The sequence below is a fragment of the Aspergillus terreus genome, genomic scaffold (genome assembly GCF_000149615.1).
Source record: "Aspergillus terreus NIH2624 scaffold_15 genomic scaffold, whole genome shotgun sequence".
Taxonomy (NCBI): domain Eukaryota; kingdom Fungi; phylum Ascomycota; class Eurotiomycetes; order Eurotiales; family Aspergillaceae; genus Aspergillus; species Aspergillus terreus.
Genome location: NT_165938.1, coordinates 720,726 through 746,165, shown reverse-complemented (window position 1 = coordinate 746,165; position 25,440 = coordinate 720,726). Strand labels below are relative to the sequence as shown.

Genomic DNA, 25,440 nt, shown 5'->3' with positions numbered 1-25,440 from the left:
CGTCGCCGCATGACCTCCATTCTCCAATAACTCCGCCGTCTCTTCTAACCGGGCCGGGTCGAAAGAGATATCGTCGCCGAGGAAGTGGCGGATTATGCGTTCCATTTGTCTTTCGCGTTGGGACGTCTCCTCCGGAAGTCTGCTCGAATCTTTCTGTCGAACATCTTCAAAATAACAGGTTCGGTTGTATTTCTGGCAGCGCGCGCATGGGGGACCACCACCATGACCTAGAGCTCTCCAAGGTTTGATCAGTCGTTGAACGCGGAAGCAAAAGGTTCAGACGGCGGGTACATTTTTCCTTGTGTTGGCGGCAGGGGAGGCATCTAGATTGAGAATCCAGTCAGTGAGTGTCGCCGTGAGTTGTTGCACGCAGACATACGCGCGCGCGGCTCTCTTGCGGAGGGCATCAGGAACTCGGGGTCGTTTCTGGCGACCTCTGCGAGGGGGTTGAGCTTCCATTGGTGCAGTATGAGCCTGTGCCCATGGCGGCGATAATGAAGTGGGAGCTGGAAGATAGGTAATTAGAAGTTGGAGATAGGTGAAGCTGAAGTTGGAGTCAAAGTCAAGACGCTGAGTCATCCACCCAGCCCTAAGCAGCCAACTTCCTCATAACATGAGATAGAATAACATGGACAATTGGCCTTCGAAGGGTCAAATAGACGCACTATCGGCTAGTGTGATAGATCTATCCGTCTTTGTGTCCGCTGTGGATGTCTCTGCCGAGGATATATATATCCGGTGCTGTATTCTATTTATGGGACAATATCACATAGCTTGTCCGGTAGCAACAACAACCATGAAGAAAATGCACAAGCGGAAGTATAAATCGTCCCATCCTCAATCGCATTTTGGGGATCCTTGCTCCACCATAAAAGCAGCTTTGAAGTCTGCATTCTTGGGAGCTGGAAGAGGCTTACTATACCAGGGATGTCAACCCGTACTGCAGCGGTGCCGCGCGGGGAAAAAAGGTGCATAAATATACATATAATTTCATAGAAGTGTATAATATCAAAAGTATCTTGAAAATTATACATTGTTATGCATTTCGGTGACTTGCACGGCGGTTTGTTAGAAATACTTATACGGAGTAGGTACTTAAGGTGTATCTGCGGTGCGGGTGAATACGAACGGAGCCAGTATGTACAGTCTCTAGTACTTCATACATCAGATTACGAAACTGCTTTTGGCTCCCGCAGCATGGCAGAGGCTCCCTCCGGCAGCGGAACAGGTCCCTTTACCACCTGGAATCCGTACTTCTCATACACAGGCACACCCGCCTCACTGGCATCGATATAAACGGGCAGCCCGTCCCGATCCGCCTGATCGCATCCCCAGCGCAGCAGCATGGTTGCAGCGCCGCGCCGACGGAAATTGGGGTGCGTGGCCAACACGTCCAAATCTAGACCATCAATAAAACTATCCTCGATAGCACAAAGATCCGATAGAGAGATGCTCACAGTAATGAGGACGGTCTTTCATAATCGCCTCCCGGGCAAGATCACAACCCCCGAATAACGCATTACAGGCGTTGGCGTCGGACTCAGGATGCCAGGGCGGGTAGCGATCGCCGCGTTCTCGCGGGTTGAAATCCCATTTGGCGTAGGAGAGGATGGCGCCCGGGATATTGGTGTCCACGACTTTGACGTACTTGAGGGCGGGCTTGTGTTGGAGATCGTCGCGATGCACACGGTCCCACCAGGCGCGGATGCCCGGGGTGTCGGGGAACATGAGGCGATCATAGGGGGTGTTGAAGCTGTCCATGACAAGGTCGACCAGGGCGGGAATGTCTTCGGGGGTTACCGGTTGGACCTGGAGGGAGGAGCTGGATTGCGTCATGTTGTGTGGGATGAGGATAGAGTTTGAAAGTGGAAGACGATGGAGAGCACTGACTAGTGCTTATATGCTCGGGAGTAGATATGGGACTATGTTTATTAAGGAGTTCCGATCCTTGTATAGCGACAGGGGTATGACATCCACATATTACACCAACGGTGGATACAGACTATGGGACCCGCGGATTCCGATCTCACTGTGAGAAATGCGTTGATCAGATTAGGCAGAAGTGAAGCCATACAATGATGACAGTCCAGTAGACACTCTCACTCCGTCTCCACTCGATACTGCAGGTAAATCGTATCAATCCTGTTCCATCAGCCACCTTACCACCCAGCATACATTAAGACGAATATCAACTTACCATCGCCCCCATTTCCGTCCGATCTTCTCCAACCGTCCCCGTTCGACAAACCCCCGCTGGACGTACCATCGCCGCAACGCCTCCCCGCCATCCTTACCCTCGGGATCGACTGACATCACCGCAAGGACGTTCCGAACTGGCACACCAGGGCGTCCGTCGTCTCCATACCCCATCTCCAGGTGGCCATCTCCCGTGTCCTCCGAAGCTCGATGGCGGACCTCTCCCGCGCGGACTTTGTCCAGGAGGGCGGAGAGTAGTTGCGAGCCGATGGACTGGGAGTGGTATTCCGGGTGGACAAACAATGTAAGCTCCACTGTCGGCGCATAGGACAGCCGGTCCCCGCGGTATGGGGAGAGGTAGGCGTAGCCGAGCACTAGAGGTGAGTCATCTTCCCACTTCTGCGCTTCATCGGTTGCCACGAGGTACGGGAGGCCTTTTGCGAGATTGTGGTGATATGTCTTGGCGTAGGATGGGGGCGGGAGAGGGTGTTGGGCAAAGGTTAGGGAGGTGTGGAGGATATAGTAGGTGTTGATGTGGCGGACCTGGGGGAGGTCGGATTCTGTCGCTGGGCGGATGAGCATGATGGACGTATAGATGTTTACAGAGATAGATGAGGGTTTTCAAGATCATACAATATATTTTATAGACTACAGCATGAGTTATCGCTGTGAGTCATCCTTATCATCTTCACGCCAAGATAGGCATTCGTATTGATATCTTGTAGGCGAGGGTATAGTCCGTTGGTCTCATTAGTTGATACTATGGTATGCTTGTATCCCTAGGAGTATATCGCCAAATACAGCCTCCTACTAAGGTGTCCCACCTATCTCCTACGGAGTACTGCATGTACCTGTAGCAGACCCATAGTAATGTCTTGGTTAAGCGAGAAAACTACTAGTGTCGCACGGACCAGGTGAGATCCCTATAAATACAGCCGCCTCCCCCAGTCCTTTCAACTTTTTTCTTTTCTTTTCCAGCTCTCTTTGCCTTTTGGCTTAGATCAAGTGTAGTATCTGTTCTTTTCAGTTTAATCTCTGAAAGTGTTCCAAGGAACACAGCATTGATTAATCTCATTTTTGGACCCCGTGGCGGGGCCTCTGTGCTTGCGCATGCCCTGCCACACAGTGTCATCGGGCTTACACTATCCCCGATCGACGCGACTTTTTCATCACTTGGTCGGTATATCCGGTCACTTGGAGAAGAAGATACGTCCCACGGCGTGCGTCTATGTAGCTGTTAAGCCCTGGAACCCGCCTAAGCTGCGTAACCTGATAGGAAAGTATACCTGGACGGGGTGGGAACATAATTCCACTAGGACTCCTCGATCTCGTCTAGACCGATAATAAGGTCGACCTCCGGCGCGCAGAACTTAGTCTTATACCAAAGCTTCCAGCCGACAAAAAGAACAGGAAAGACGCTGATTATAGTATACGAGAAGAAGTAAGTAAGGAGATTCTAATTATTAGAGAGGAAGACGGTGAGCCGCCTATAAAGGCTATAATAAGCGTTCAGGTCGTAGGAACGTAGGCAACGTACTGCGGGCCATAGCTGCGGTAGGGCAGCGAGTTCTAGGGCACGTCCTACGCGATAAACGCCTTGCAGAAACATGTGCACGTAAAGATAACATGGTCCCTTTCAGATCAACGCTCGACTTGTGTTGCATTTCGTAATTTAGGACTTGGCATCAAGACACGGTAGATCAATCCTTGCGATGAATCCAGGAGCGAAGCATCCGTGGGATTGTTCCCCCCTTGCTATGCTTTGCGAGCGTATGCGTATAGTAGTACTGCTGTGCCGCATCCATGATGGCCTTAACTCTGGCCGCCGGCACCTTTTCCTTGCGGTCATAGGAATAAAATCCATTCACCTCCTGCTCGATATCACACCTAGACAAAAGTCAGTGATCAGACCGGTGACCTATAATGTTCAGGGACACACAGTTGAGTGTAGACAAAACCACAGCAGTGCCCTCCCTTCATCACCGCCATCACCAGTTTCTCCAGCCGAACCAGATAATCCGTCGGGTCTTGTGCAGTCGTGTAGCCCCAGTCCCTTGTGGCCCCGGATGCGTCTTTTGGAGGCGCGATATTCACTCCTCCGAATTCACTGCAAATCACTGGCGCCCCTGGTCGATGCTCCGCGCCGGGATCGAGCAGTGTAGAGCCCGAATACAGCGGTTTAACGAACAGATCGCGGCCATCCTTCTTCCCTAGGATTCCACCCTCCATCTTCGCACATGTCTCGGTGAGAGGGCCAGAGTCGCTATAGTCGTGGAACGTAGTCAGATCGGTGAGCACATGTTCCCATCCGCAGTTGTCGTTAATCGGACGCGTGGGATCCAGAGTCCTATCACTGTTAACAAATCTGACAGTATCAAGACGGGCGACTTACTTGGTCATGTAGTACACCGACCGCAGGTGATTGCGCTGCTCGATGTTGTCCTTGAGAGACGTGTAGGCCCAGCTTTCGTTGGCCGGCGTCCACGCCACCACGCACGGGTGGTTGATATCACGTCTAACAGCCTCCATCCACTCACTATTGAACCGCTCGACGAAATCGTCGCTGAATTCATACGCGTCCGCAATCTCGCCCCATACCAAAAACCCCAATCGATCCGCCCAGTAGTGGAAAATGGGGTCTTCCACCTTCTGGTGCTTGCGACAGCCATTAAGTCCCACCCGCTTCGCCATCTCGATATCGGCCTTGAGGGCGTCCGCAGACGGAGGCGTCATACCAGTCTCCGGCCAGTATCCCTGGTCTAGCACCAGCACCTGGAAGTACGGCTTGCCGTTCAGACGGAACGTGCCGTCGCCCGTCTGCCAGGACAGGCTGCGCATGCCGGTCGTCGTGTGCACCTCGTCGACCACCGTGCCAGCGGCATCATACAACCGCAGCGTCAAGTCATACAGACTCGGATGCTCCGGCGCCCACAGCGCCACACCATCATGCCATGCATCTTCCACACGAAACGGGGCCTGCGCCTGCAACGGCGCCGGATCGCGCACCTTCATATCCACATCCAGCGTCGCAAACGCCTTATCCTTCGGCACCTCCGCCGCAGCCTTCCCAACCGACACGCCGCCCAGACTCGCCTCAATCTCCACGCTACACGTCGCCCCCGCCGGCCGCCCCGCAACCGCTACCCGGGCATGCAACTCTCCACGCTCGATATCATCCGCGCGGAGCACCGTCCCGCCACTCCCACAGCACAGCCGCATGGCCGGCACACTCTCCATCCACACAGATAGCCAGATCCCGCTCGTCGGCGTGTAGAAGATACTCTCGGGTACAGGGCCCCAGTACTGTTTCCCGCGGGGCTGGGTCAGGTCCGTCGGCGAGTCGCGCACGCGCAGCGTCAGCCGCGCGCTCTCCTGCCCCGGGCGCAGCGCGTCCGTCACGTCCACGTCAAAGGGCACATGGCCGCCGCGGTGGCCGCCGACGCGGCGCCCGTCCACCCACACGGCGCACTCGTAGTCGACGGCACCGAAGCGCACGAGCAGGCGGTGGCCGCGGGCGATCTCGTCGGCCGAGCGGATGTCGCTGATGGTGCGCTCGTACCATAGCACCTCGTGGGCTTCGTGTAGGCCGATTCCGGATGCGGGGGTTTGGAAGGCATAGGGGACTGTGATGGTGCGCTTTTCCTGGGGGAGGCCTTGTTGCTCCCAGGACTGGGTGAGGCCGGCGTCGGCGTCGTCGAAGATGAAGTCCCAGGCGCCGTCTAACGGGAACCAGGTGAGTCCGGAGCGTTGGAAGTCGGGGCGCGGATAGGTGACTGAGGTGGTCATTTTGGATTGAGGTAGTTGTTGATTGTGTGAGAAGGAATGAGATGGGTTGTTGTGGTGTTGAGTTGAGTTGATAGATGCGATACCCCTCCTCAACCCCGCGGATGACGTTGCAGCGGTGATCTTCACTGCAGATTCAATATCGGGATGTTATACGGATTGGAGTATTGCTGGCTCCAGTTTATGCATTGGATGAAGTGTCCATCGGTATTGCGATCGGATTGGTCAATGATGATGCCGTGAACTGGTTGGGTATGGCTGCGTCCAGTCGACGCTAACGATCCAGTCAGTCGCATGGATATAGTTCTACCCTCTAGACTTGTACTTCTGCTGTTGTTAACATATTAGAACATTGTCTGGATTCTTCTCTCTATCGTAGGTAAAGTGGACGATGACATCAGAACAGCCTCATGGACCGAATACCACTGACCCACCGTCCGTCCAGATTCCGCCAGTGTAATATTCCAGGCCATGACGCCGGAAGTGGCGAGACAACCATACAGGTTTATGATAGCTGTCATGGCCGTCATGATGTAACAAAGGGCTGTTCCAGAGTGCATATAAATGCTGATGCGCCCTGTGACATTAACAAACAGCACCGCAAAGGAGGAACCGACCTCCAGGAGAAGCTTGGATCGAGACAAGACACTGGACTCTCAAATCAATAAACCCGGTCGTTCCACCTCCCATCCGAACAAGACATCAAGATGTCCCAGGAACTCCTCGACTCCAACCCCAACGCCGCAATACCAGACGCCGGCGACAAGAGCGACTTCTCCCTAGCCAATCCCCAAGCCAACCCCCAAGGCGCAGTCTATATCGACCCGCTGTACAGACACTACAACCCGCAGTACGGCAACGCGGACCAGGGCCCCGTCTGGAGTCTGGCGCAACCGCTCCCGCACGTCGTCCGCGATGGCATGCGCCCAAACCCATCCCCAGAACACTCCACCGAACAAACCACCACACACGAGCACCAAGGCCCAGCCGCCCACGAGCCACCAACCGACACAACCAAGTACGAGCAAGAAGACCCCGGGAAGAAAGTCTCCCAGCCCGACGAACGCGGCTTCTTCAACCGCTGGAGCAAGATCCGCTACTACATCCGCGAGCCGCTGGCCGAATGGCTCGGCGTCACCGTCGCCCTGACCATCGGTCTCGGCGCGGGTCTGGCGACCTTCACCTCGCAGTCGCAGGCGGGCTCGTTCCCGTCCATGGCTGCGGCGTGGGGGTTCGGGTTCATGCTGGCGATCTATCTGGCTGGAGGCGTCTCGGGAGGACATCTCAATCCGGCCATTACGATCTCGCTGTCCGTGTGGCGCGGGTTCCCGGCGAGGAAGTGTGTCGTGTACCTGCTTGCGCAGATCGTGGGTGCGATTACGGCAGGTGGGTTCGTCTATGCTATCTACCATGACGCTATTGTGAGCTCTGCGGCTATGAGTAGCGTGCCGCAGAATCAGTCGAATGCGGCGCAGGCGCTGTTGACGATGCCGAAGGAGTTTGTTCAGCCGGCGACGGCGTTCTTTAATGAGTTTCTTGGCTCTGCTATTCTGGTTGGGTGTATCTTTGCGCTGGGTGACGATACCAATGCTCCGCCTGGGGCAGGAATGCAGGCGTTCATTGTTGGGATTATGATCAGCATGCTCGTGCTTGCGTTGGGATACAACACAGGGGGGTAAGTTGAACCTCCATTGACATTCCAGTATATGATTTGTTTTGGCTTAGCTGCTAATACACACCAGATGCTTTAACGGCGCACGAGACTTCGGGCCTAGACTAGTTGTAGTAATGGCTGGCTGGGGCGGACACCTCTTCCGCGAAAAGCACGCCTGGTGGGTATGGGGCCCCTGGATCGCTAGCATTGCCGGTGGACTCTCGGGGGCGTTTATCTACGACCTCGCGCTCTTCACCGGCGGTGAGAGTCCGGTCAACTATCCGCGACGGAGGAGAAAGCGGGCTATGCTGTTGAAAGAAAAGAAATGGCGGCATAGACTGGGGATTTGGCGTCGGAAGAATGTTGAAGATGTGGAAAAGGCGGTTAAGGAGATGGAGAGATGAGGGATAGAATGGGGTTATAGATTCAAGACATATGCTAGACTTTAATATTAATTTGAACAAGAAATAATATCCTCGAGCGTAGAGAAGAGAACGGGATAGACATAATAGAGCGAACCACCAAAGACTAAACATAATCCACAAACCACTCATGAGGGATAAGCTGAGATATTGAATGGAACCCAGCAGAGGACATCTTGAACTTTGTATGCTGAATCTTCCACCCGCAATGACCACCATAGTCTGAACTGCGAAGCGGTGTTGTCCCTTCGAGCACTGTTCAACCACGTAATCGCGGACATGCTATCTATTGCGTAAACCACTCCTGCAATTATGAGTATCAGCATCTTTCTAGCATGGGTAACATTCCGTCTGACATGGGCAGACCGATGAAATGCGAACATATGGAACTCTTACCGCCCAGCAGCTGTTAGGATAGCTGTCTTGCCCACAATGTACATGAGATGGATCCTGCAGGGGGAATAGAATCAGCGACTATGGTTGAATTCAACATCAACCGTGGAGTCTTACGCCCTGCGCAGTTTGAATACAATCTTGGCTGGCCTGACAATCGCTATCTGAATGACACTATCGCTCGTCAGCTTGTAGGCGTGATGGGTTCCAAGAACACTCACGAGAATCCCAGCTCCACAGCCATGCCAGTGATATACTAGATTGCTCAGGGTACTATCGCTTTCTGCCACTGGGGCAGCAAAGGAGCACATGCCTAGAGTGAGAGCTCCGAGGATAATGGATACAAGCTTCATCGTGAGAATGGTTGTTGATTTCGATTTCTCGAATATTATATATGGAATGTTGCGGACTGAAGTTGAGATTTCGCTCTTCTGATGCTCTTTATATATCGCTCAGATAAGTCTCACTTCCAAAGACAGTTCGAATGCACTGCGGTCAGATCTATCTATCACAATAAGGAAATATAGAGTCAGCATGTTTCTCGTTGTAGAATACCATTGGAGCAATATCAGGCCAGAATCCAATGTGATGGGTTCCCTGATACGACATCATCGGTAGAACATTTGATCAGCTTAGACAGCGTTAGGTGGCGTTATCTCAGCCAACATGATATTCGTCGTTCCTGCCCATATGTTGATAGGAGAGCCATTAATAGGATGATAACTATCCTAGGACTAGGTTTGTCCACTATCTACAGGTCAACCGGTGGAACAGCATACCAGCGTCCTAGTTAGCTGCTAGATATATCGGGACTACGACATTTGGGTGAGATAGTGGAACATTTAGACGTCCATGTCTCACTTGTCCCGATCGATGGTGGCCTGGAACCGGGAATTCAAGACATGCCTAATGCATCACAACCGTATGACGTGGCACTACTATTTGTAGAATAGTTCGTCCAGCTGGAGAACGAGGACAAGAATCCACGATGCCATCTCGGATTCTATTAATAGGAGATATTACATTCCATCAATAGAACAGTTGCATCATGTACAGCTGTCATCCAGCATCAACAACTCTCCCAGAACTGCGCTCCCATAGCCACTAAACGATTGAACAGCTGGTCCCTCTCCTTCATAGCCATGAGATGAAAACACTGGTCGCTTTCCTTCCCACAAACCATTAACCCATCAACCGAATACCTAACACCGCCAGTAACCTCAAGAATAAGCTTCTGTTTCCACCCCAGCTCCTCGGTCTTCTTCAACTCAGCAATATCCGGCACAGGAATCCGAAAGAGAATAGATCCCTTATGCTGATGCGACAGTCTTAGGTCTTGCACGCGCGAAGGCTGATGAGTCGTAAAATAAAGAACTGGCGGCTCAAGCGAGGAATCAATCACAGCTGTTCCGCGCTGGTGATCGAACTGGGCTCTGAATTTCAACGGCCCTACCGCCGCAGACACCCACCCTCTCTTCCTCAGCAGTCCGATCAAGTGCGGTGGATGGGGCATTCCTGCCACGGCTATGGCTCGGTGGAATGCCTGTCGTAGTCCGATCCCAACCCCGATTGTGAACCGGACTAGCTTTAGGATGCCTGGAAATGGGAGGCCTGATGCGTCGAGAACGAGTGCCTCGGCGGGGGGTATTACGAGAGGTTTCTCGCGGGACTTGGTTGTTGATGGGAACTTCTCCAGCGGTCCTGGGGGAGGGGGAAGTGGCGAAGAGGTCATTTCTCCTAGTCGGAGTAGTGTTAGGGTGAGTTGAGCGTTTGTTGGGACGTTCTTGAGTAGTGTTCTTGCAGGCTGTTAGCAGTGTACGATGCCATTTTGAATGTGCCGGGGCGATGCATACTGATTAATGTCGAATTCCTCCTTCCAGTGAGGAAAGCGATAACTCATCCAGGCGAACGATATTTGGAATAACGGGCCTCCGAAGAAGAGCAACCCGAACAAAAACGTCGTACTCTTTATCAGCCAGTAGCTGGGGATGAATAGCGAGCACAGCGCCCATAGAACTAGCATCGACACCAGCCGTAGACGCGCATTCACGAGATAAAACGGAGGCGTAGGCGAGAGCAGACTGTAAGGCTTTTTAGATAAACTCCTTCATTCACGGGAGGCCACAGACTTGCAAAACCGTTCATATGTTTCCGTAACATCACTGATAACCCGAATAGCCTGGACCAACGCCTTGGAGACCTTTTCCATCATCGGCTGCGCAGTTTCATCCTCCTGAACAGCGAGTCGTTCACGGGCAATGCCTTTCCTTCCGTGCGGTTTTTGAGCAGCGTCTTCCAGAGTCTCTTGATCATCAACTTCCGTGCGCGCACTATCCAGCGCGACTTCGGCAATATCCCAGACTAGATTCTGCGCTTCGCGCTCCGCTGCCTCTCCTTTATGGGACTCCGACGCCCCTGTGAGGGAGTCGCGACGACGGAGACCCCCGTTTTCATCTTTTGAAGCGAGCGCTGAGGCTGGGTCGGCAGGAAAGAGGAAGGGCTGCAGGGACGGAAAAAGAATTAATATAGCTGGAGTGATGGTGAAGAGGAACGTCAAGGCGTCCAGCAACCAGGCCATGAAGTAAACCTGCATAGACCGTCAGGTCGACAATACTTCCTCTGCCAGACATGACCTACAGAACACAATGCCCCTGTCCGCCGTGGCTCCCTCCATGACCTGATCCACGTAATATGATACCAAGCATTTGTCACGTCGACGACAACAGACGTATAGAACCATTCGAGTGTCGTTCGTAACTTTTCCGGGGAGAAGTGGTCTTCGCTGCTTCGACTAAGGTCGAGCTCATGCGGTAGGGCATTTCGAGGCGATTTGACATGGTATATTTCCTACGAGCCATTGACTGAGATGCTGTTACCTTCAGAGCCGTGTAAGTGTCTTGGCTCACCTTATTGAATCGCCTGATTAACATCCACAGATCCTCGTCATTGACTCCGCCTTCTTCAAAGCCATTGTCTTGTTTGGTTGGAACTGGCTCGTCTTCCGTTTTGGAATGTGGAGGGTCGGGTGTATCGAGACTATCGTCAGAGCTGGTCTCCCCCGACTTGTGTCGGTTTTCGAACATTCGCGCCCAATGATGGGCTCTTACATGGGGATGCATGCTTTGCGAATACAATTGGAAATTATTCGTGATTTTTGATGAGTTCGCAAGAGAGGCTACATGGTTAGATGTTGAGTAGCTGTTCAGCTGCGGGTGGCGATGATGTAATAGACATTTGTGGCATAAAGCTCAACGCGGGCATGGAGACTATGAACCGTGGAATGGTTTAAGTTGGCAATGGATGAAGCGCTTGAGAGAATGCCAATCATCTACCTTCCCAATTTGTACGTTCATCGCGTGGTGACAGCCATAGGTATTGTTGTATGGCCCGTCCCCGCAACAACAGTATGAAGAGGCGCAATAAGAATTGAAAGAGAGATACTAACAATTCAACCCAATTTATTCCTCTGAGAAATGGGTAATTGGTGTGCTGAAGTCCGTGAAGCTGCTTCTACGATCTGGGCAACACCCCGGAATCTACTCTCTACTCATTTTACTAGAGATCAAAATCATAAGTAGCTGTAAGTGTAAATTTCTCGGCTATCCTTGATACCCTAAAACCAACATCAGAAATCACAGTTCCCAGTCAAATGCAGAAGCAAGACGGAGTCAGAGTCTCCAAGTCAATCGTGACCTACGCAAGGATCAACTCCAACTCCTCAATAGCAACCCGACGACAAGCCTCATAAGGCGAAACAGCACCGAACATGATGCTCACGGTAATGGCAACGTAATCGGGTCTATCGTTGAAGTTCTCGGGCTCGTCAAAGAACAAGTCGAAGCCGGTTCCGTCAGTGTCATAGAGGTTGTAAAGCGCAGAGCGCAGCTGATCGCGGCGGGTCTCGCACTTACCGGACCAGATGAGCAGCCAGACCTTCGTCCAGAGCTGTCCGTTACGCCAGTAGGTGTAAGGCATGCTGGGCGAGTTGTTGGGCTTGATGGTCTAGGTGAGGAGGTGGTATGTTGACCTAAGAGAGGAGCCTTGGAGAGTTGGATGTTTGAGATGGGGTTGGAGATGGTTGTGGAGGATAGTTGAGATGTGGGAGTGATGTAGACTGTATTTATATGCTGAGATTGAACAGTCTAGTTGGGACGTAACGATAAATTCCGCAGATTCATTGTCCAAAATATCTGGCCATGCTCTGGGGGTTGCCGCATGTACAATAAAGCTCTTTATCCTGATATATAAAGCAACTTCACAAAGCCATTGATGTATAAAGGTCTCCAGTCTACTGGATAAATGACTGGATGCTTGATGGCACTCTCCTGTAGGCATGGCTGTATCAATGGACAAATTTCATGTAGACCAGAGAACAAAGCATGATAAAAGCGAACTGAGAAGGATATTGTCGGCTTTTTAGTATTGAGCCGTACTTGCAAGTTACCGACTTAACAAAGGCTGCACACAATGTTTTAATCGTGAATTGAAAGAAACGGGTCCGAGGAGGAATCATCATCAGAGTAACATGACTCGGTCCCCATGTCTAAATCACACAACAATCGCCGAAGAAAATGCTCAACCCTAAGCATGAACGCCAATCCAATCAACAAAAGTATGCTATATCTATAGTGAGAACAACCCGCTTCGTCGCTTTCCATGAGGATATACAATCAACGCTGAAATGAAAAGCCCGACGGTGATGCCAATAGCGGTTTGGATCATACCAAAACCCAAGCTAGTCAATGAGCTCCCTGACGAGCCACCTGACGTATCTGCAGTCCCATTTTTCACTGAGTCTGAATACTCGATGGCTGAGAGGATCGACCCCGAAGATGCCAAACCGGAGGGCACCAATGTAAATATACCGGGGATGGTCGAGCTGACCGCATTGCCGTGCCAGAGTCTGCTGTACAGATTGGCCAGGAGACCGATCGTAAAGGCACCAACAGTATTGGCCACTTCAGATGAAGAACCTAGTTTCTGGGTACTGAAATAGTTGGTCACGTATCCAGCTGTGCCGATAAGGATCATCATTGGTGTTTGTCTCAACTTCGCCTGGTTGATTAAAGCTGCAATGAGACAATATACTGCCACGAATGGGAAATGCTGGGTATATGCGCTGCCCCAGACGCTTTGGCGGGCGCAGGTAGTGTCCCTCGTTGCATCCCCGTCGATCGCCCCATAGATTGTCGTGCCCACCGTGACACCGTAGCCCAGAAACAACGAGTACAGGATAGTATACACCAGGCGGATAGACCCTGCTATCATCTGATGGGACTGCAGCTCCAGACTGCTCGTCAAGACTGAGAACCCTGGTAGGATTAGGGCGATAGAAGATTCCGTGATTGATGCGTAGCAGAAGATAGGGTCCGAATGCCCTGGAAGCCTGATACTTCCAAATGCACGAGCAAGGAAGGAGATCAAAATCGCGGCGGTCACTTCAAAGACGTTGGAGTACAGGGCAGACATAGGGGCCAGGATATGCTGCATGAAACCCACACAGCATCCGAGCACAAAGATAATCGGCATGTCGATAGGACGGGCGGTGAAGGCGAATGGTCCTACTGCAGCCGATCCCAGACCATATAGAATAATGATCAGCCACTTAGGATATCGCGGAGGTCGGTCCATTAGCTCGGTCAGTTCTGTTATTGCAGTGGTCATATCCACCATGTCATGCGTGACCCGTTTGTAACAGTAATGGACTTCTTGTAGACGGCCCAGGTCAAGCCCTTGCGGAACGCGAATCAACTTGACCTCTCCGGTGCGGGTTACCGGGTCATCGAACGACATGATCATACAGCCAGGGAGATACATGAACTGCGCCTCGATGTCCAACACGCGAGCTGTCATTTGCATGTACTCCTCTAGCCGATGCGTCGGGGCACCATAACGCATGAAAGCGCGACACAGTTGCATCAGATAGCGCTGGCGCATGATCAATTCGGCGATGTGGACGGTCAGCTTCACCTCGGCAGCGCTCTTCTTATGCTTCTTTTTCCTCTCCTTGAACCTTTGGGGATCCGCCTTCATGGCGTCCGTGTTGGCCAGGGCAGTCGACGAGCCCACCTGCGCCATGTTCATTGACGCGCGTACAAGGGAGGCTGTTGATGAATGCTGGGGCTTGTGGTACCACTGTGGTGGCTTAACCTTGGAGGACCGCTGGGTAGAATCTGTCCCAGTGTGCGACGGCTTCGGGAGTTCGACATCGGATTCGGTTCCCGTATGTGACATTTTCCCAATGGAAGCGTCCCGTCTATGGCGGGAGTGCAACTGGAGTAGTCCTGAAAGAACGCCCGTGACCAGAGGTCTACCAGCCGTATCCTCGTGTGGTCTCGCGCTCTCCTCGGCACTGGGCGTGTGGCTCTCGGTATAAGTCACATCAGTGGTGCTGGTTGCTTCCGAGCTGCTCTGGTGGATACCACCAAGAGCTTGTAGCACCCTCTGGGCCTCTGCGTTCATGGCCTCACGATACTTTGCCTGACTAGACCCTTCGCCCGAATCATCTCTGAACAGGGCGGCCAACTTGGCGTCATCAGTTGAGCCCAGCTCCTCTGGGTCAATCATCGCCGACCCAAGCCCCTGTTCACCGTGCTCGTGTGGCCGTCCTAGCTGGTTCGCGAGACGCCCTGTCTTTTCCAGCACCGACCGGCTTGCTTTCAGCCATTTTGCGCTGGCCGATGTAGTGGTTTGCGTTTCTATTGCTGCATCTTCATTGCTTTGCGCTGCATCTTCCCTACGCTGAGAGGCCTGCTCGGGCGATTCATCTCGATTGTCATTTTCTGTTGACGGTGAGTGGGTAAATATAATCGACATGGGAACCTACTGACCTGAACCCGGCGCTTCCGCTTTTTCGACATCTGGGGTCATTTCGGGTAAACAATTGCCGAAGGCAACTATAGGAGTATGTGTCTAGCCGAGCAGCAACAATAATATCAGACGATAAGCACGACCCAGAAAGAGGTACATAGGATATCCGGAATGTTGTCACCCTTGGCATCTGCACGCCAGCAAGACCAAGCAGATGGGATGATTTGCCTCATTATGAGACCCCTCCCCTCTGCTGTATGGTCGTGCGACCGAGGGAGGCGGTGGGTCGAACAACAGGGGGCCGGTCATTTTGACATCGTGTCCGTCCTGCATCTGCTCCATAATAGGAGGCAGAACAGGGAAATACCGAGGATTCGTGGCCAGTGGGTCTGTCTACCAGTCAAGCTTTGTCTGCCTGTCTGCCTGTCACTGCCATGACGTCTTGTTCTACGGAGTAGGTTCTATACCAGCATCTATGCTGCTCTGCTGCATCCCTCCAGATAGTAGCTGAGTATGTGCAGTCTCAATCCATGTCCCAATAGTACCACCTGTTCCCGGAGTGATGGTTCAGGCACAACCAGACTCTAGGTACCATACTTCAGTTCATCCCTCCCGAAACCCTGCCGGTAATTAACGCAGAGGCCCACCCGGACAAGACAATAGCTGAAAAGCTTGGTATCTACACGACATGGACAGGAGAAAAAGGGATTGTGAGATGCGCCAGAGCATTCCAGCCTCTTATCTGCCTGTACAGAGTAGGAGTAGTCTCCTAGAACCGTTCTCTATATCTTATTCGACTTGAGTTCGCCTCCCATACGATGATCGACATGTCTCGGCTGTACAACAAGAAGCATTACCGCTCGGAACGTTTTGCCGAGCACAGCCATCGGAGATGAAGTTTCTTCCGTTGGGAAACTGAAAATTTCACAATGACATAATTGCTGCACAACTAGTATGTCCTCCGTACTGCGATTCATCGTTCAACTGCCGCTCAAGCCGAATTTTCCACCTGCAGGCAGGTCGAGGTGGGGACATCCTTTCCAGTCACAAGTGTCCTGTGTTTCATTAGCCATGCCCAGGGTTAGAACTCTTCCAGCCGAGCGCCGGGAAGTGAATCAGGGGGTCCAGACCTTATACACCTCCGTCCCCCACCAACTCAACCGGCTACTAGCCCCGGTAAAATAAATCGTCAGGAAAATGAGGACGCCGGCAATGCCCACAGACGAGTCCAGAGCGGAGCTCAGCACAAAATTGAATTTGGTCCACCAGCCTATCCACCGTCGTCGAATGAGGACCCCAAACAGGAGTCCTATGACAGCCCAGCTGCCGTAGTTCATCCCCGTAGCGGGCGGGAGGTAGTTCAGGCCCCCAACAAATAGTGGGATGTGCACCTTTTTCCAGAAGGACGAAGGGTAGCGCTGGCGGAGAAAATGGACCGCAATGGGCAGAACAGCCCCAATGATGAAAAAATACAGCAGGGACGAATAACCAATGTTGCTGGCAAAGTATCGGCGAGGCCCGATGGCGCCCCAGATCAGGGAGGTGTTGAAATGCGTGCTAGAGTACGGACAGCTGAAGCCGTTGACTGCGGTGCTGGTGCATACGCCGGCGATGTGGCTGAACGCCCAGTTTAGGACGCCGAGGGACGACAGAGTGCCGACAATCATGCCCACGACCTGTACTAGGAACAGCTTTCGTTGTGGGATCTTCGGCTCGTCAGTAATGAGCCAGCAAATGGAGCAGTGGGTGACGGACATTGCAGTAAGCCGCGAGCTTCATGTCTTGTGCAAAGTATAATCCCTTGATTGTGGTGATATATCCCAGGTCGAAAAACCAGATATTGGCCAGGACCTTCCCTTCAAATACAAGGCCGGCTACGATGCGACAGAAGACATCGATGTTGATCTTCAGGTTTGACGTTCCGTAGACGATGCTCAACTGTCACCCGGGTAGAAACTGTGAGCCTTGATCCGTGGGTGGGATGGCGGAAACTTACTGGAGGATAAAAGACCATAGCCACTGCGCATGCCAGTAACACGCCATACCATTTCAGCTCGACCTCCCAATATTCGACAGCAAAGATGGCCATGAACAACGCTAATGGCCAGCAAGCTAGGTACCACCAGGCTGGGACATCCCGAACACCGGGCTCAGGGCCCTCTGAACTCTTCGACCCAACTGAAAAATAGTCCGTAAGGAGATGTGGCGCCCTCCTGACGGCCCTCACCATAACATGACGGTGCTCCAGAACTACCCATACAAGGAGTGCGCTGAGACTAGCAAACGATAGTCCAAACATATTCAGGGCATATGTGATCGGCATGTATACCTGATGGGTGGCACACCTTAGCTCTGTCTGTGGCAGGGACGTTGAATACTTACGGGGGAATATTCCAAATATTTCTTGACGTCTAGCTTGTATCCAGAAGCCGCATTAACAATCTTGGAGACTTTATATACGTTCCCGGTGTTGTCGAACACTAATCAACATCAGCAGCCGGCCTACCCTTAATCAAACATGGCTTTACCTTTGGAGCTTTGGAACGGAAGATACCCAGTGTCCCACACATTGGTATAGTAACAAGCAATAGCCACAATCCAGATCCAAAAGACCAGCGATACAAAGACATTGCTTATCGCCCAAGCGGGAACGAGCAAGGGTGAGCCAACATATGAAATCTGGCTCCCTGGATCTTGTCAGTATTAACAGGAAATTATGGCCCTGGTTGCTCACAGTCAAACGTGATGGGAATAAGCCCCATTCCACTCTTCATTCCAAATAGCTGGTTCACCACCCGGCTTTGCGGCTTGATCCAACAGGGAAAGCTGAAGTAGCTGAGAGCTGGCATGATGAAATCCGGAAACCAATACCAGCAGAAAGATATACCGAAGGCAAGAGAAAAGAACCCATAGCGGGACATCTTCCATGTATCGTACCTAAGTTTGTGAGCACGCGTATACCACCGAAGTCCAACATGGAGATAGATACCTCCTCTCATCTGCCCCGTGCAATGTTGCAGTAAGAGCAGTAACCCCCAAAGCTCCAGGCCAGATCAGTTCCCTTGGTGTAACCGTGATTGCACGAAAGAGTCCAGCGAGAGAGAACCCGATCAGGAATGTGGCCAGCGTGATCAGGACCTGGAACCCCCAGCCTGCACTGTACCGATAAAACATCTGTTGTTCCGTCAAGACATCCGCGCCCAGACGGACGTATACACTCAAGTTTGACATGATATAGATCAAGACGTGTTCCTATAGACCTTCGGTCAGCGTCTATCGTAGGTTTTTAGAGCATCGAACACACCTTTTGGTTGAAAGGGCCCGGGTTTAAGTTGAAAGCCCATGACCCTAACGGCACGTTCCAGTTCGGCACGGTCTTTTCCCATAGCTTGCCTGAGGGATAGGCTAGTAAGAGAACGACCGATGCTGAAATGGTCAAGGACGGTGTGCGGAGGGTATAAAGGGTGTTGAGACCACTGGCAACGACGCAGAAGAGCACCCCGAGACACCACATCCGGAGTGTCAACACAGGCTGTGTAGGGTCATCTTCGACCACGCCTATGCCGGCTGCCCGGAAGATATTTTCCACCGAGTCTGTTTCAGCTGTGAGATAAGAAACTGTTAGTCATTCCCCATAATGATAGAAATCAGACTTACCGTCATCATTCTTGTGAGTAGGAATGTTCTGTTCCTGCACATCCGTGCCCTTGGTTTCTGACATGATGCTGCAGTGGAGAGAAGAAATAAGTAGGACACAGATCAGATAAATTTCTCATCAGATAAGATCGCACAAAGCTTTATAAAGAACTTAATGTCCTCCATCAGCCCTATAGGGCGCCAAGTGGGTCAGCCAGACATACAGAATCCCAATCCGTCCATCCTCCCCATCCATTTTTGCTGCTGCCTAGATAGCCAGATGGCCGGTGGATTGGAATCTATGTGTGCCCTTGTCCATACGTACTCTGTACTTCTCTCAAGCTGGCCATCCTTATGATCATGTTCACTCAGTGTATACGCAAAAAAGATAGGTAAGACCTTGGGATCCTTAACTGGCTCATGAACACCAGGTCAGTGAAGTTGGGAACCCCGAGTAGATCCTTCAACAATTACAAATCGGATTTCTAACTTCTGATCGGCCTACACCATCAGAAAACAAGGGTATATCGAAACTGTACAATTTACGCGGGCCCCTGTAGCCTCCAGTACAGCCTATAGATCGTCATTCTTATCTCTCCTTTCTCCACGTATTTATTTATTTTCATGGTTTCGGTTCTTCTATCTTTATGCCCCTTTTATACTATATCGCTTTCATCCACCTTATGCAGAGGTTCCGTCTCTTTCTGTAGTATCCTCCGTATTGATTGGCAGTTGCCCCTTGTAGTGGCTATATTAGAGGCTGCTATGTATTCGTACTTTGCTTATGGAAAACCAACCAACCAATCCGGTCGTCTCGCCTATCTGAACTTATTTGATTGATAGGAACGAGACACACCCCGGTCAGTGTTAGGTGGAGCACAGCTGAGCAGAAGGAACACCCTGTTCGCCGCATCCTACGGTTGTATGTGGTGGAGTCTGGAGGCTATCTATCATTGATGCAATTCAGTCGTCCTAGTTTTTTCTCCGCCTGGTGACAATATCCATAGTTCGTATTTATATTTTACTATCTACTGTCTATTCTCTAGACACGCCCCTTTATAGAGCCACCAACGTGAATTAATTACTTGGTTAGAGATTCAACAACAACATAATAAGCATAAAGTTTAGAGTAGATTCCCGCGTAGCTAACATTAAGTAATTTATATCGCCTACTAATAAACACCTGTAATAAATTGTACGATGAGGCGCATATAGAATATACTCCGGGTGTCGTAGAGGGGTCTTCAGGTCGGGAGTTCTGCCATCTGCCATGCTCGAAAATCGACTGACCGGAAGAGGGGTATTCTAGCGCCCCTCAGCGCTAAAGTGGGATAGCAGTTCACATCAGCCCAATTATATACCCTGCACTAGAAGCAGTTCAGCTGGTAGCCGGAAAGACACAAAGATGTAATCCGCTATATAAGACCACTGCTGACGATTACCAGCGTCCCACCGCCCTCACTACTGCACTCCATTATAATCGAGTATGGACCAGGGTCAGTCTGACCCCGAGGACACCCTGTACACTACCCATGGTTCTAGCAACAGAGACGACAAAAAAGTATGGTATGTCACGCTATGTCGGCTGACGCAACGCTGAAATTGTCCAGGCTTTGCTGTGCTACCGATGCCGGAGCCTGGATCTCACCATCGATAAATTTATCATCCGGCTAGGATCTTCCGCGACTGACATCCCGCATGACCCCCAGCGATATGAGCCAAAGAAAGCAAAAAGCACATTCCAGGTCAAGTCTGGCAAGAGTTTAAAACACGTCAAGGTCCTGGGAAAACTCCACGAGAATAGCCGTACGTGCCAGCTCTGCGGCCTAATATACCGGACGATCGTCCGTTATGGGAGGCAGAATGTCAACGATGAAACCTCGTTTTCTCTCACATGGGAAGTTCACGGGCGGGAGTATCAAGAGGGCCACGGGTTTGTCAACAAGACCCGTCGAATCAGGCTCAGTTGGAGTGAAATTTCAGGAAATCAGCAAGAAGCCTATCTGATGCTGGTGGCTCCCCAGGACCCGCTGCGTCCTATTTCGGATGCCTCGGCAGAATACCAGAAAGAGTATCACTTTCTCGGTCGAGGCTTCGGAGACCAGCAAGAGAAACAGGCACTTATGAAGAGCTGGATTGACATATGCGTGAATAATCGCAATGGAGATCATGAGCTATGCCGGAATAACCATGGCACGGACGAAGCGTTCAAGAGTCTGACAAAGCAGACCTACTTCGGCGTGATCGACGTGGTAGACATGCAGTTAAAATCGCTGCCCAGGAGGGAAGAAGACGATACTCCCGAGCCATACGTTGCCCTTAGCTATGTCTGGGGGCAGAAGGAGGCGCAGCCCTATAGGACAATTCGACGGACTGTCATGACCCATATCCTCCACGGAGGCTTGGAACCAGCGTGGGAAAAAATGCCGCGAACAGTCCAAGACGCCATGCTGCTCGTGAGCAGATTGGGCTTCCGCTATCTTTGGATTGACTCGCTTTGTATTGTTCAGGATAGCAAAAGCTCCTGGCAATTGAACGCCAGCGCGATGCACCTCGTCTATGGCAATGCCCAGTTTACCATTTGCGCTGCGGACGGGGCCGATTCATCCGTTGGACTCCGTGCAGCAAACCCAGTGTTGCGAGCGATGCGACCAGCTACCAATGGTTGGGACACAATGGCTTCTATGGCCGATGTCGATAGTGGAGACCAGGAGACATTGAGCGCCGAATGCTCTCCTGGGGTGCGACTAATGGTGACAAGATCACCAGAGGCCGTGCTGAGCGATTCAGCATGGAGCAAGCGCGCATGGACCTTTCAAGAACGGATCCTATCCCGTCGTTGTCTCATTTTTGCCGAAGGCAAGGTGTACTGGCAATGCCGGGCGATGACCATCGCGCAAGACATTCACACTGACGGCAGCGATAAAGGACTGGCAGTTGAACTGACTAATTCCCCGCTTCGCACCCTCCAACAGCTACAACGACGGCCTCTGTGGTCGTATATGTCATACGTCCGGATGTACACCGGGCGTCTCCTCACCAAACAGCGAGACGTACTGGCAGCCTTTGAGGGTGTCGCGTGGCTCTTGGGCAACTACATGAGAACGCCTTTCATCTTCGGTCTTCCAGTCTCACATTTCGATCTAGCCTTGCTATGGGATCCGATGCAGGCTCTCTGCCGGCGGAGGCCAGGCCATGGGGCACAAACGGGGCAGCAGACCTGTACGGTAGACGAGCTAGGAAACTGCACCTGTCGGGCCGAACAAGAATCTTTTGGAGACATGGAGTTCCCAACATGGGCCTGGGCCGGATGGATGGGAGGGAAAATCGATTATCAGTCCAAAACCCTGGAAGGGTGCTTGGAAAATGTGCACGAATGGCTCGTTCACAGCACATGGATCCAATGGCATATTCGCGACGACACGGGATGCTTACAGCCTTTGTGGGACATTATACCCCAGGGCAGAGCTGCTCTAACAACGACCCGGCCACAGGGCTTTCGAGACGATGGTTCATGGAGAGGCTATCCTGCAAGTGCCCCGGTGATGGCCCATCCACCGAGGCGCTCTGAAGTCCACCCGGCCCCAATTAGGCCCATTCCCGTTCGTATCGTAAATCGCCAACCTGTTGCACCGCAGCAGGCGGATAATCGCCATGGTCGCCGGGTTACTTTCGAGAGGTCTCATACCGGTCCCTCGTACGCCTCTGTTCGCACATCGTCTAGTGAGGAGTCAGAATCCCTGGCTTCGTCGAGCCATAACTCCACTCTCCATCGACGACAGCGACGCCCTCGTTCGAGTAGTTCCGATTATGACACAGAAGGTCGGTGAGCACGACACGACGGCGCTTCTCCATTTTTGCATTTGCTAACGCGGATTGCAGCCAGCTCAGATTCTGGAACATCATCGTTGAGAGATGTGCCCCTCGGGAAAGATGATAAGTATGTGTCGGTGGGGAACGTGCCCTATACGCAAATACGAACGCCGCAAATAGTTATCCCGCGCACTACAGGCCCTGAAGACCCCTTCTCCGAAAAAGCTAAAAATCAGGAATATATTTCAAGAGGAGGGAGCTTCGCCGACACTTTCACGCGCGGAAGATCTGGTTCCCCAATCCCAATGCCCCGAATCGACCCATACGGACGACAGCTACGAGGAGAGATACCCAAAGACAACATCGAATTCGGCGCCATCCTTCCTGACAATCCATTTGGCGTTGGGCCCAGGAAAATAGGCCCTAGGGGGAAATCACCGTCCTCGCTGCGCTTCATGCCTATCCTCCAATTTTTTACATGGCGTACCGAGCTTCACGTGGTAATTCGTGATTGCAAGGTCCCAAGTACGACCAACACATCGAGCACTCAGCTATGCCAATGTGATATCGTCGACAAAGAAGGTGACTGGTGCGGTAGTATTGTGCTGGATGAAACGTGGATTCGTGCGCGAGAAGCACACATGTTCACGTTCATTGCGATTTCTGAGGCCAAGCAGTTCACAATGGAGGAGTGCCCTGTCTGGACATACTACATACCCAAGGTGCGGTCGGAGTCGGAATGGGACTTGTACTACGTGCTGCTTCTGGAGAGAAACGAAGACCGGTGTCTTTGGGAGAGGGTCGGTATGGGCAAGGTCTTCCAGGCAGCCTTTCGAGATGATATTTGGGGCGAGATTAAACTTGGCTAGCAATGCAGATGAAAGGAGGTACCTAGCACAACCGAGAGATCCAGACGTAGAATGAGGTATCTTCCGCCAGTAAGACGGTGTGATGGGCGACTAGACCAAGAAACGAGAAGTGCTCACTGCCAAGGTCCAATAAGCAATGAACGGCGGCAATAATGCGGGGTGAGATGGGCAATGTTACACATGGGCGGCGGTTCTCTGTGGTACTTCTGACTCGAACTCTTATCAGAGAGTCATCCCAGGCGCATCCATCAAGTATAACAGCAACAAGACATCAGGAAGCCCAATGAATTCAAAGCACAAACGCACATCTGCAGGCTCGTCTTAACATGGCCGCCCCCAAGAAAGTGGTCGTCATCATCGGATGTGGAGGAATGGGCGTCGCCATCGCCCGTCGACTGGGGAGCGGATGCTCCATCTTACTCGCGGATGCATCACCCGGTCAGCTGGAGAATGCCACCAGCACCCTCCGACAGGAAGGATATACCGTTGACGGAACAGAAACCGACGTATCCAGTCTGAATGCGGTCAAGGAGCTTGCAAAAAGGGCATCGCAGATAGGTCCTATCAAAACTATCGTGCACACGGCCGGGCTATCACCCATTCAAGCCCTACCCGAGCGAATATACCAGGTTGACCTCCTCGGAACTGCAAACGTTATCGACGCGTTCCTCGAAATGGCTACGGCGGGCACAAGCCTTGTAGTCATTGCCAGCATGGCTGGCCATACAATCCAAGAAGCCCTCGCCACTGACTTTGAACAACACCTTGCAACATCCCCGACGGAAACGATCCTCTCTCATCCAGAGCTGGACACAAATGTATACGAAGCCAATACGCCAGAAGCACGCAAAGCTAGTCCACGAGCATATGGCATCTCCAAGCGGGCAAACATCCTCAGAGTCCAGGCGTCTGCCGCGGCGTTCGGAGCGAAGGGGGCGAGAATCAACTCCGTCAGTCCGGGGGTTATATCAACTGTAATGGGGCAACGTGAGCTGGACGGGCCATATGGTCAGCATATCCGCAAAATCATCGACGATAGCCCTGCCGGACGGATTGGGACGGCGGGTGATGTTGTCAATGCGGTTACTTTCTTGGCAAGTGACGAGGCTAGTTTTATCACTGGGACCGATTTGCTGGTTGATGGAGGCTCCACATCATCTCAGAGATGGAGTAAAGGTCCTGGTCTGTTTTCCCGCTGATATGGTTGTCATCTATTGCATTCGGGCTGTTGGGGTGTCGTCCTATGGTTATGAGTTGCCTTTCAACTAGCTTTTTGCACACATCAAACGCGTCTCCTGCTGCATGAAGTAATTATCAGTGCCTCCACATTGAACGCCGTTGTTCTAATCCTTATCTTCAAAGCTGATCTGCGGCGCTGTGTCTTGATGCCCATTGCCATAGTTCCCCGTATATATGTTGGAGAAGGCGGTGCATGGGAATGCCAAGACAAGACCTATTGTGGCTCAGTTCAACGTCATCCGAAAAGGCGACCTTCTTATCCATCACTCCCTGATCTAGGAACTACTCACAACAGAGCTGGAGTGAGTCACGATCTTTGGGAAACGGCATGTCACAGCAAGGTGCACCTCAGCCGCCAAAACCCCAGCGAGTACTGGCGTGCGTGCTCTGTCAGCAGCGCAAGGTCAAATGTGACCGCCGGTTCCCTTGTGCGAACTGCACTCGGTTGAAAGCGACCTGCGTACCGGCAACGGTTGCTACACGGCGGCGAAGGCGTCGGTTTCCCGAGAAGGATCTGCTGGAGCGCTTGCACAGATATGAGGATCTCCTCCGGCAAAACAATATCCCCATCGACCCGCTGCCCAGTGGGCCCGATGAAAGTGAGACAATCATCAATAAAGATGAT

General features: G+C 52.0%; 11 protein-coding genes across 11 annotated transcripts; 3 read left to right on the top strand and 8 right to left on the bottom strand.

Annotated features, from left to right (window-relative positions):
• Positions 1-1,169: 1,169 nt before the first annotated feature.
• On the bottom strand, positions 1,170-1,836 carry ATEG_09747 (GNAT family N-acetyltransferase; the record flags this gene model as incomplete). Its single annotated transcript, XM_001218368.1, has 2 exons — positions 1,170-1,399; positions 1,458-1,836. 2 exons carry the CDS (start codon positions 1,834-1,836, stop codon positions 1,170-1,172), a joined length of 609 nt encoding a protein of 202 aa, XP_001218369.1.
• Positions 1,837-2,047: 211 nt separating this feature from the next.
• ATEG_09746 (GNAT family N-acetyltransferase) lies at positions 2,048-2,778 on the bottom strand (the record flags this gene model as incomplete). The annotated part of the gene is made up of 2 exons (XM_001218367.1): positions 2,048-2,120; positions 2,198-2,778. 2 exons carry the CDS (start codon positions 2,776-2,778, stop codon positions 2,048-2,050), a joined length of 654 nt encoding a protein of 217 aa, XP_001218368.1.
• A 1,118-nt stretch (positions 2,779-3,896) lies between these two features.
• Positions 3,897-5,982, bottom strand: ATEG_09745 (glycoside hydrolase family 2 protein; the record flags this gene model as incomplete). Its single annotated transcript, XM_001218366.1, has 3 exons — positions 3,897-4,083; positions 4,136-4,543; positions 4,589-5,982. 3 exons carry the CDS (start codon positions 5,980-5,982, stop codon positions 3,897-3,899), a joined length of 1,989 nt encoding a protein of 662 aa, XP_001218367.1.
• A 704-nt stretch (positions 5,983-6,686) lies between these two features.
• Positions 6,687-8,037, top strand: ATEG_09744 (putative aquaglyceroporin; the record flags this gene model as incomplete). Its single annotated transcript, XM_001218365.1, has 2 exons — positions 6,687-7,654; positions 7,722-8,037. The coding sequence occupies 2 exons, from the start codon at positions 6,687-6,689 to the stop codon at positions 8,035-8,037; spliced, it is 1,284 nt and encodes a 427-aa protein (XP_001218366.1).
• A 146-nt stretch (positions 8,038-8,183) lies between these two features.
• ATEG_09743 (uncharacterized protein) lies at positions 8,184-8,801 on the bottom strand (the record flags this gene model as incomplete). Its single annotated transcript, XM_001218364.1, has 3 exons — positions 8,184-8,310; positions 8,452-8,505; positions 8,566-8,801. The coding sequence occupies 3 exons, from the start codon at positions 8,799-8,801 to the stop codon at positions 8,184-8,186; spliced, it is 417 nt and encodes a 138-aa protein (XP_001218365.1).
• A 716-nt stretch (positions 8,802-9,517) lies between these two features.
• On the bottom strand, positions 9,518-11,026 carry ATEG_09742 (uncharacterized protein; the record flags this gene model as incomplete). The annotated part of the gene is made up of 3 exons (XM_001218363.1): positions 9,518-10,244; positions 10,302-10,529; positions 10,578-11,026. 3 exons carry the CDS (start codon positions 11,024-11,026, stop codon positions 9,518-9,520), a joined length of 1,404 nt encoding a protein of 467 aa, XP_001218364.1.
• Positions 11,027-12,003: 977 nt separating this feature from the next.
• Positions 12,004-12,423, bottom strand: ATEG_09741 (uncharacterized protein; the record flags this gene model as incomplete). Its single annotated transcript, XM_001218362.1, has 2 exons — positions 12,004-12,061; positions 12,146-12,423. 2 exons carry the CDS (start codon positions 12,421-12,423, stop codon positions 12,004-12,006), a joined length of 336 nt encoding a protein of 111 aa, XP_001218363.1.
• Positions 12,424-13,071: 648 nt separating this feature from the next.
• Positions 13,072-15,318, bottom strand: ATEG_09740 (threonine/serine exporter family protein; the record flags this gene model as incomplete). The annotated part of the gene is made up of 2 exons (XM_001218361.1): positions 13,072-15,230; positions 15,279-15,318. The coding sequence occupies 2 exons, from the start codon at positions 15,316-15,318 to the stop codon at positions 13,072-13,074; spliced, it is 2,199 nt and encodes a 732-aa protein (XP_001218362.1).
• A 1,055-nt stretch (positions 15,319-16,373) lies between these two features.
• On the bottom strand, positions 16,374-18,979 carry ATEG_09739 (uncharacterized protein; the record flags this gene model as incomplete). The annotated part of the gene is made up of 9 exons (XM_001218360.1): positions 16,374-16,964; positions 17,014-17,196; positions 17,255-17,587; positions 17,641-17,738; positions 17,787-17,945; positions 17,993-18,195; positions 18,248-18,510; positions 18,563-18,861; positions 18,916-18,979. The coding sequence occupies 9 exons, from the start codon at positions 18,977-18,979 to the stop codon at positions 16,374-16,376; spliced, it is 2,193 nt and encodes a 730-aa protein (XP_001218361.1).
• Positions 18,980-20,457: 1,478 nt separating this feature from the next.
• On the top strand, positions 20,458-23,576 carry ATEG_09738 (HET domain-containing protein; the record flags this gene model as incomplete). Its single annotated transcript, XM_001218359.1, has 3 exons — positions 20,458-20,460; positions 20,505-22,720; positions 22,781-23,576. 3 exons carry the CDS (start codon positions 20,458-20,460, stop codon positions 23,574-23,576), a joined length of 3,015 nt encoding a protein of 1,004 aa, XP_001218360.1.
• A 674-nt stretch (positions 23,577-24,250) lies between these two features.
• Positions 24,251-24,775, top strand: ATEG_09737 (uncharacterized protein; the record flags this gene model as incomplete). The annotated part of the gene is made up of 1 exon (XM_001218358.1): positions 24,251-24,775. One exon carries the CDS (start codon positions 24,251-24,253, stop codon positions 24,773-24,775), a length of 525 nt encoding a protein of 174 aa, XP_001218359.1.
• Between the last annotated feature and the right edge of the window lie 665 nt (positions 24,776-25,440).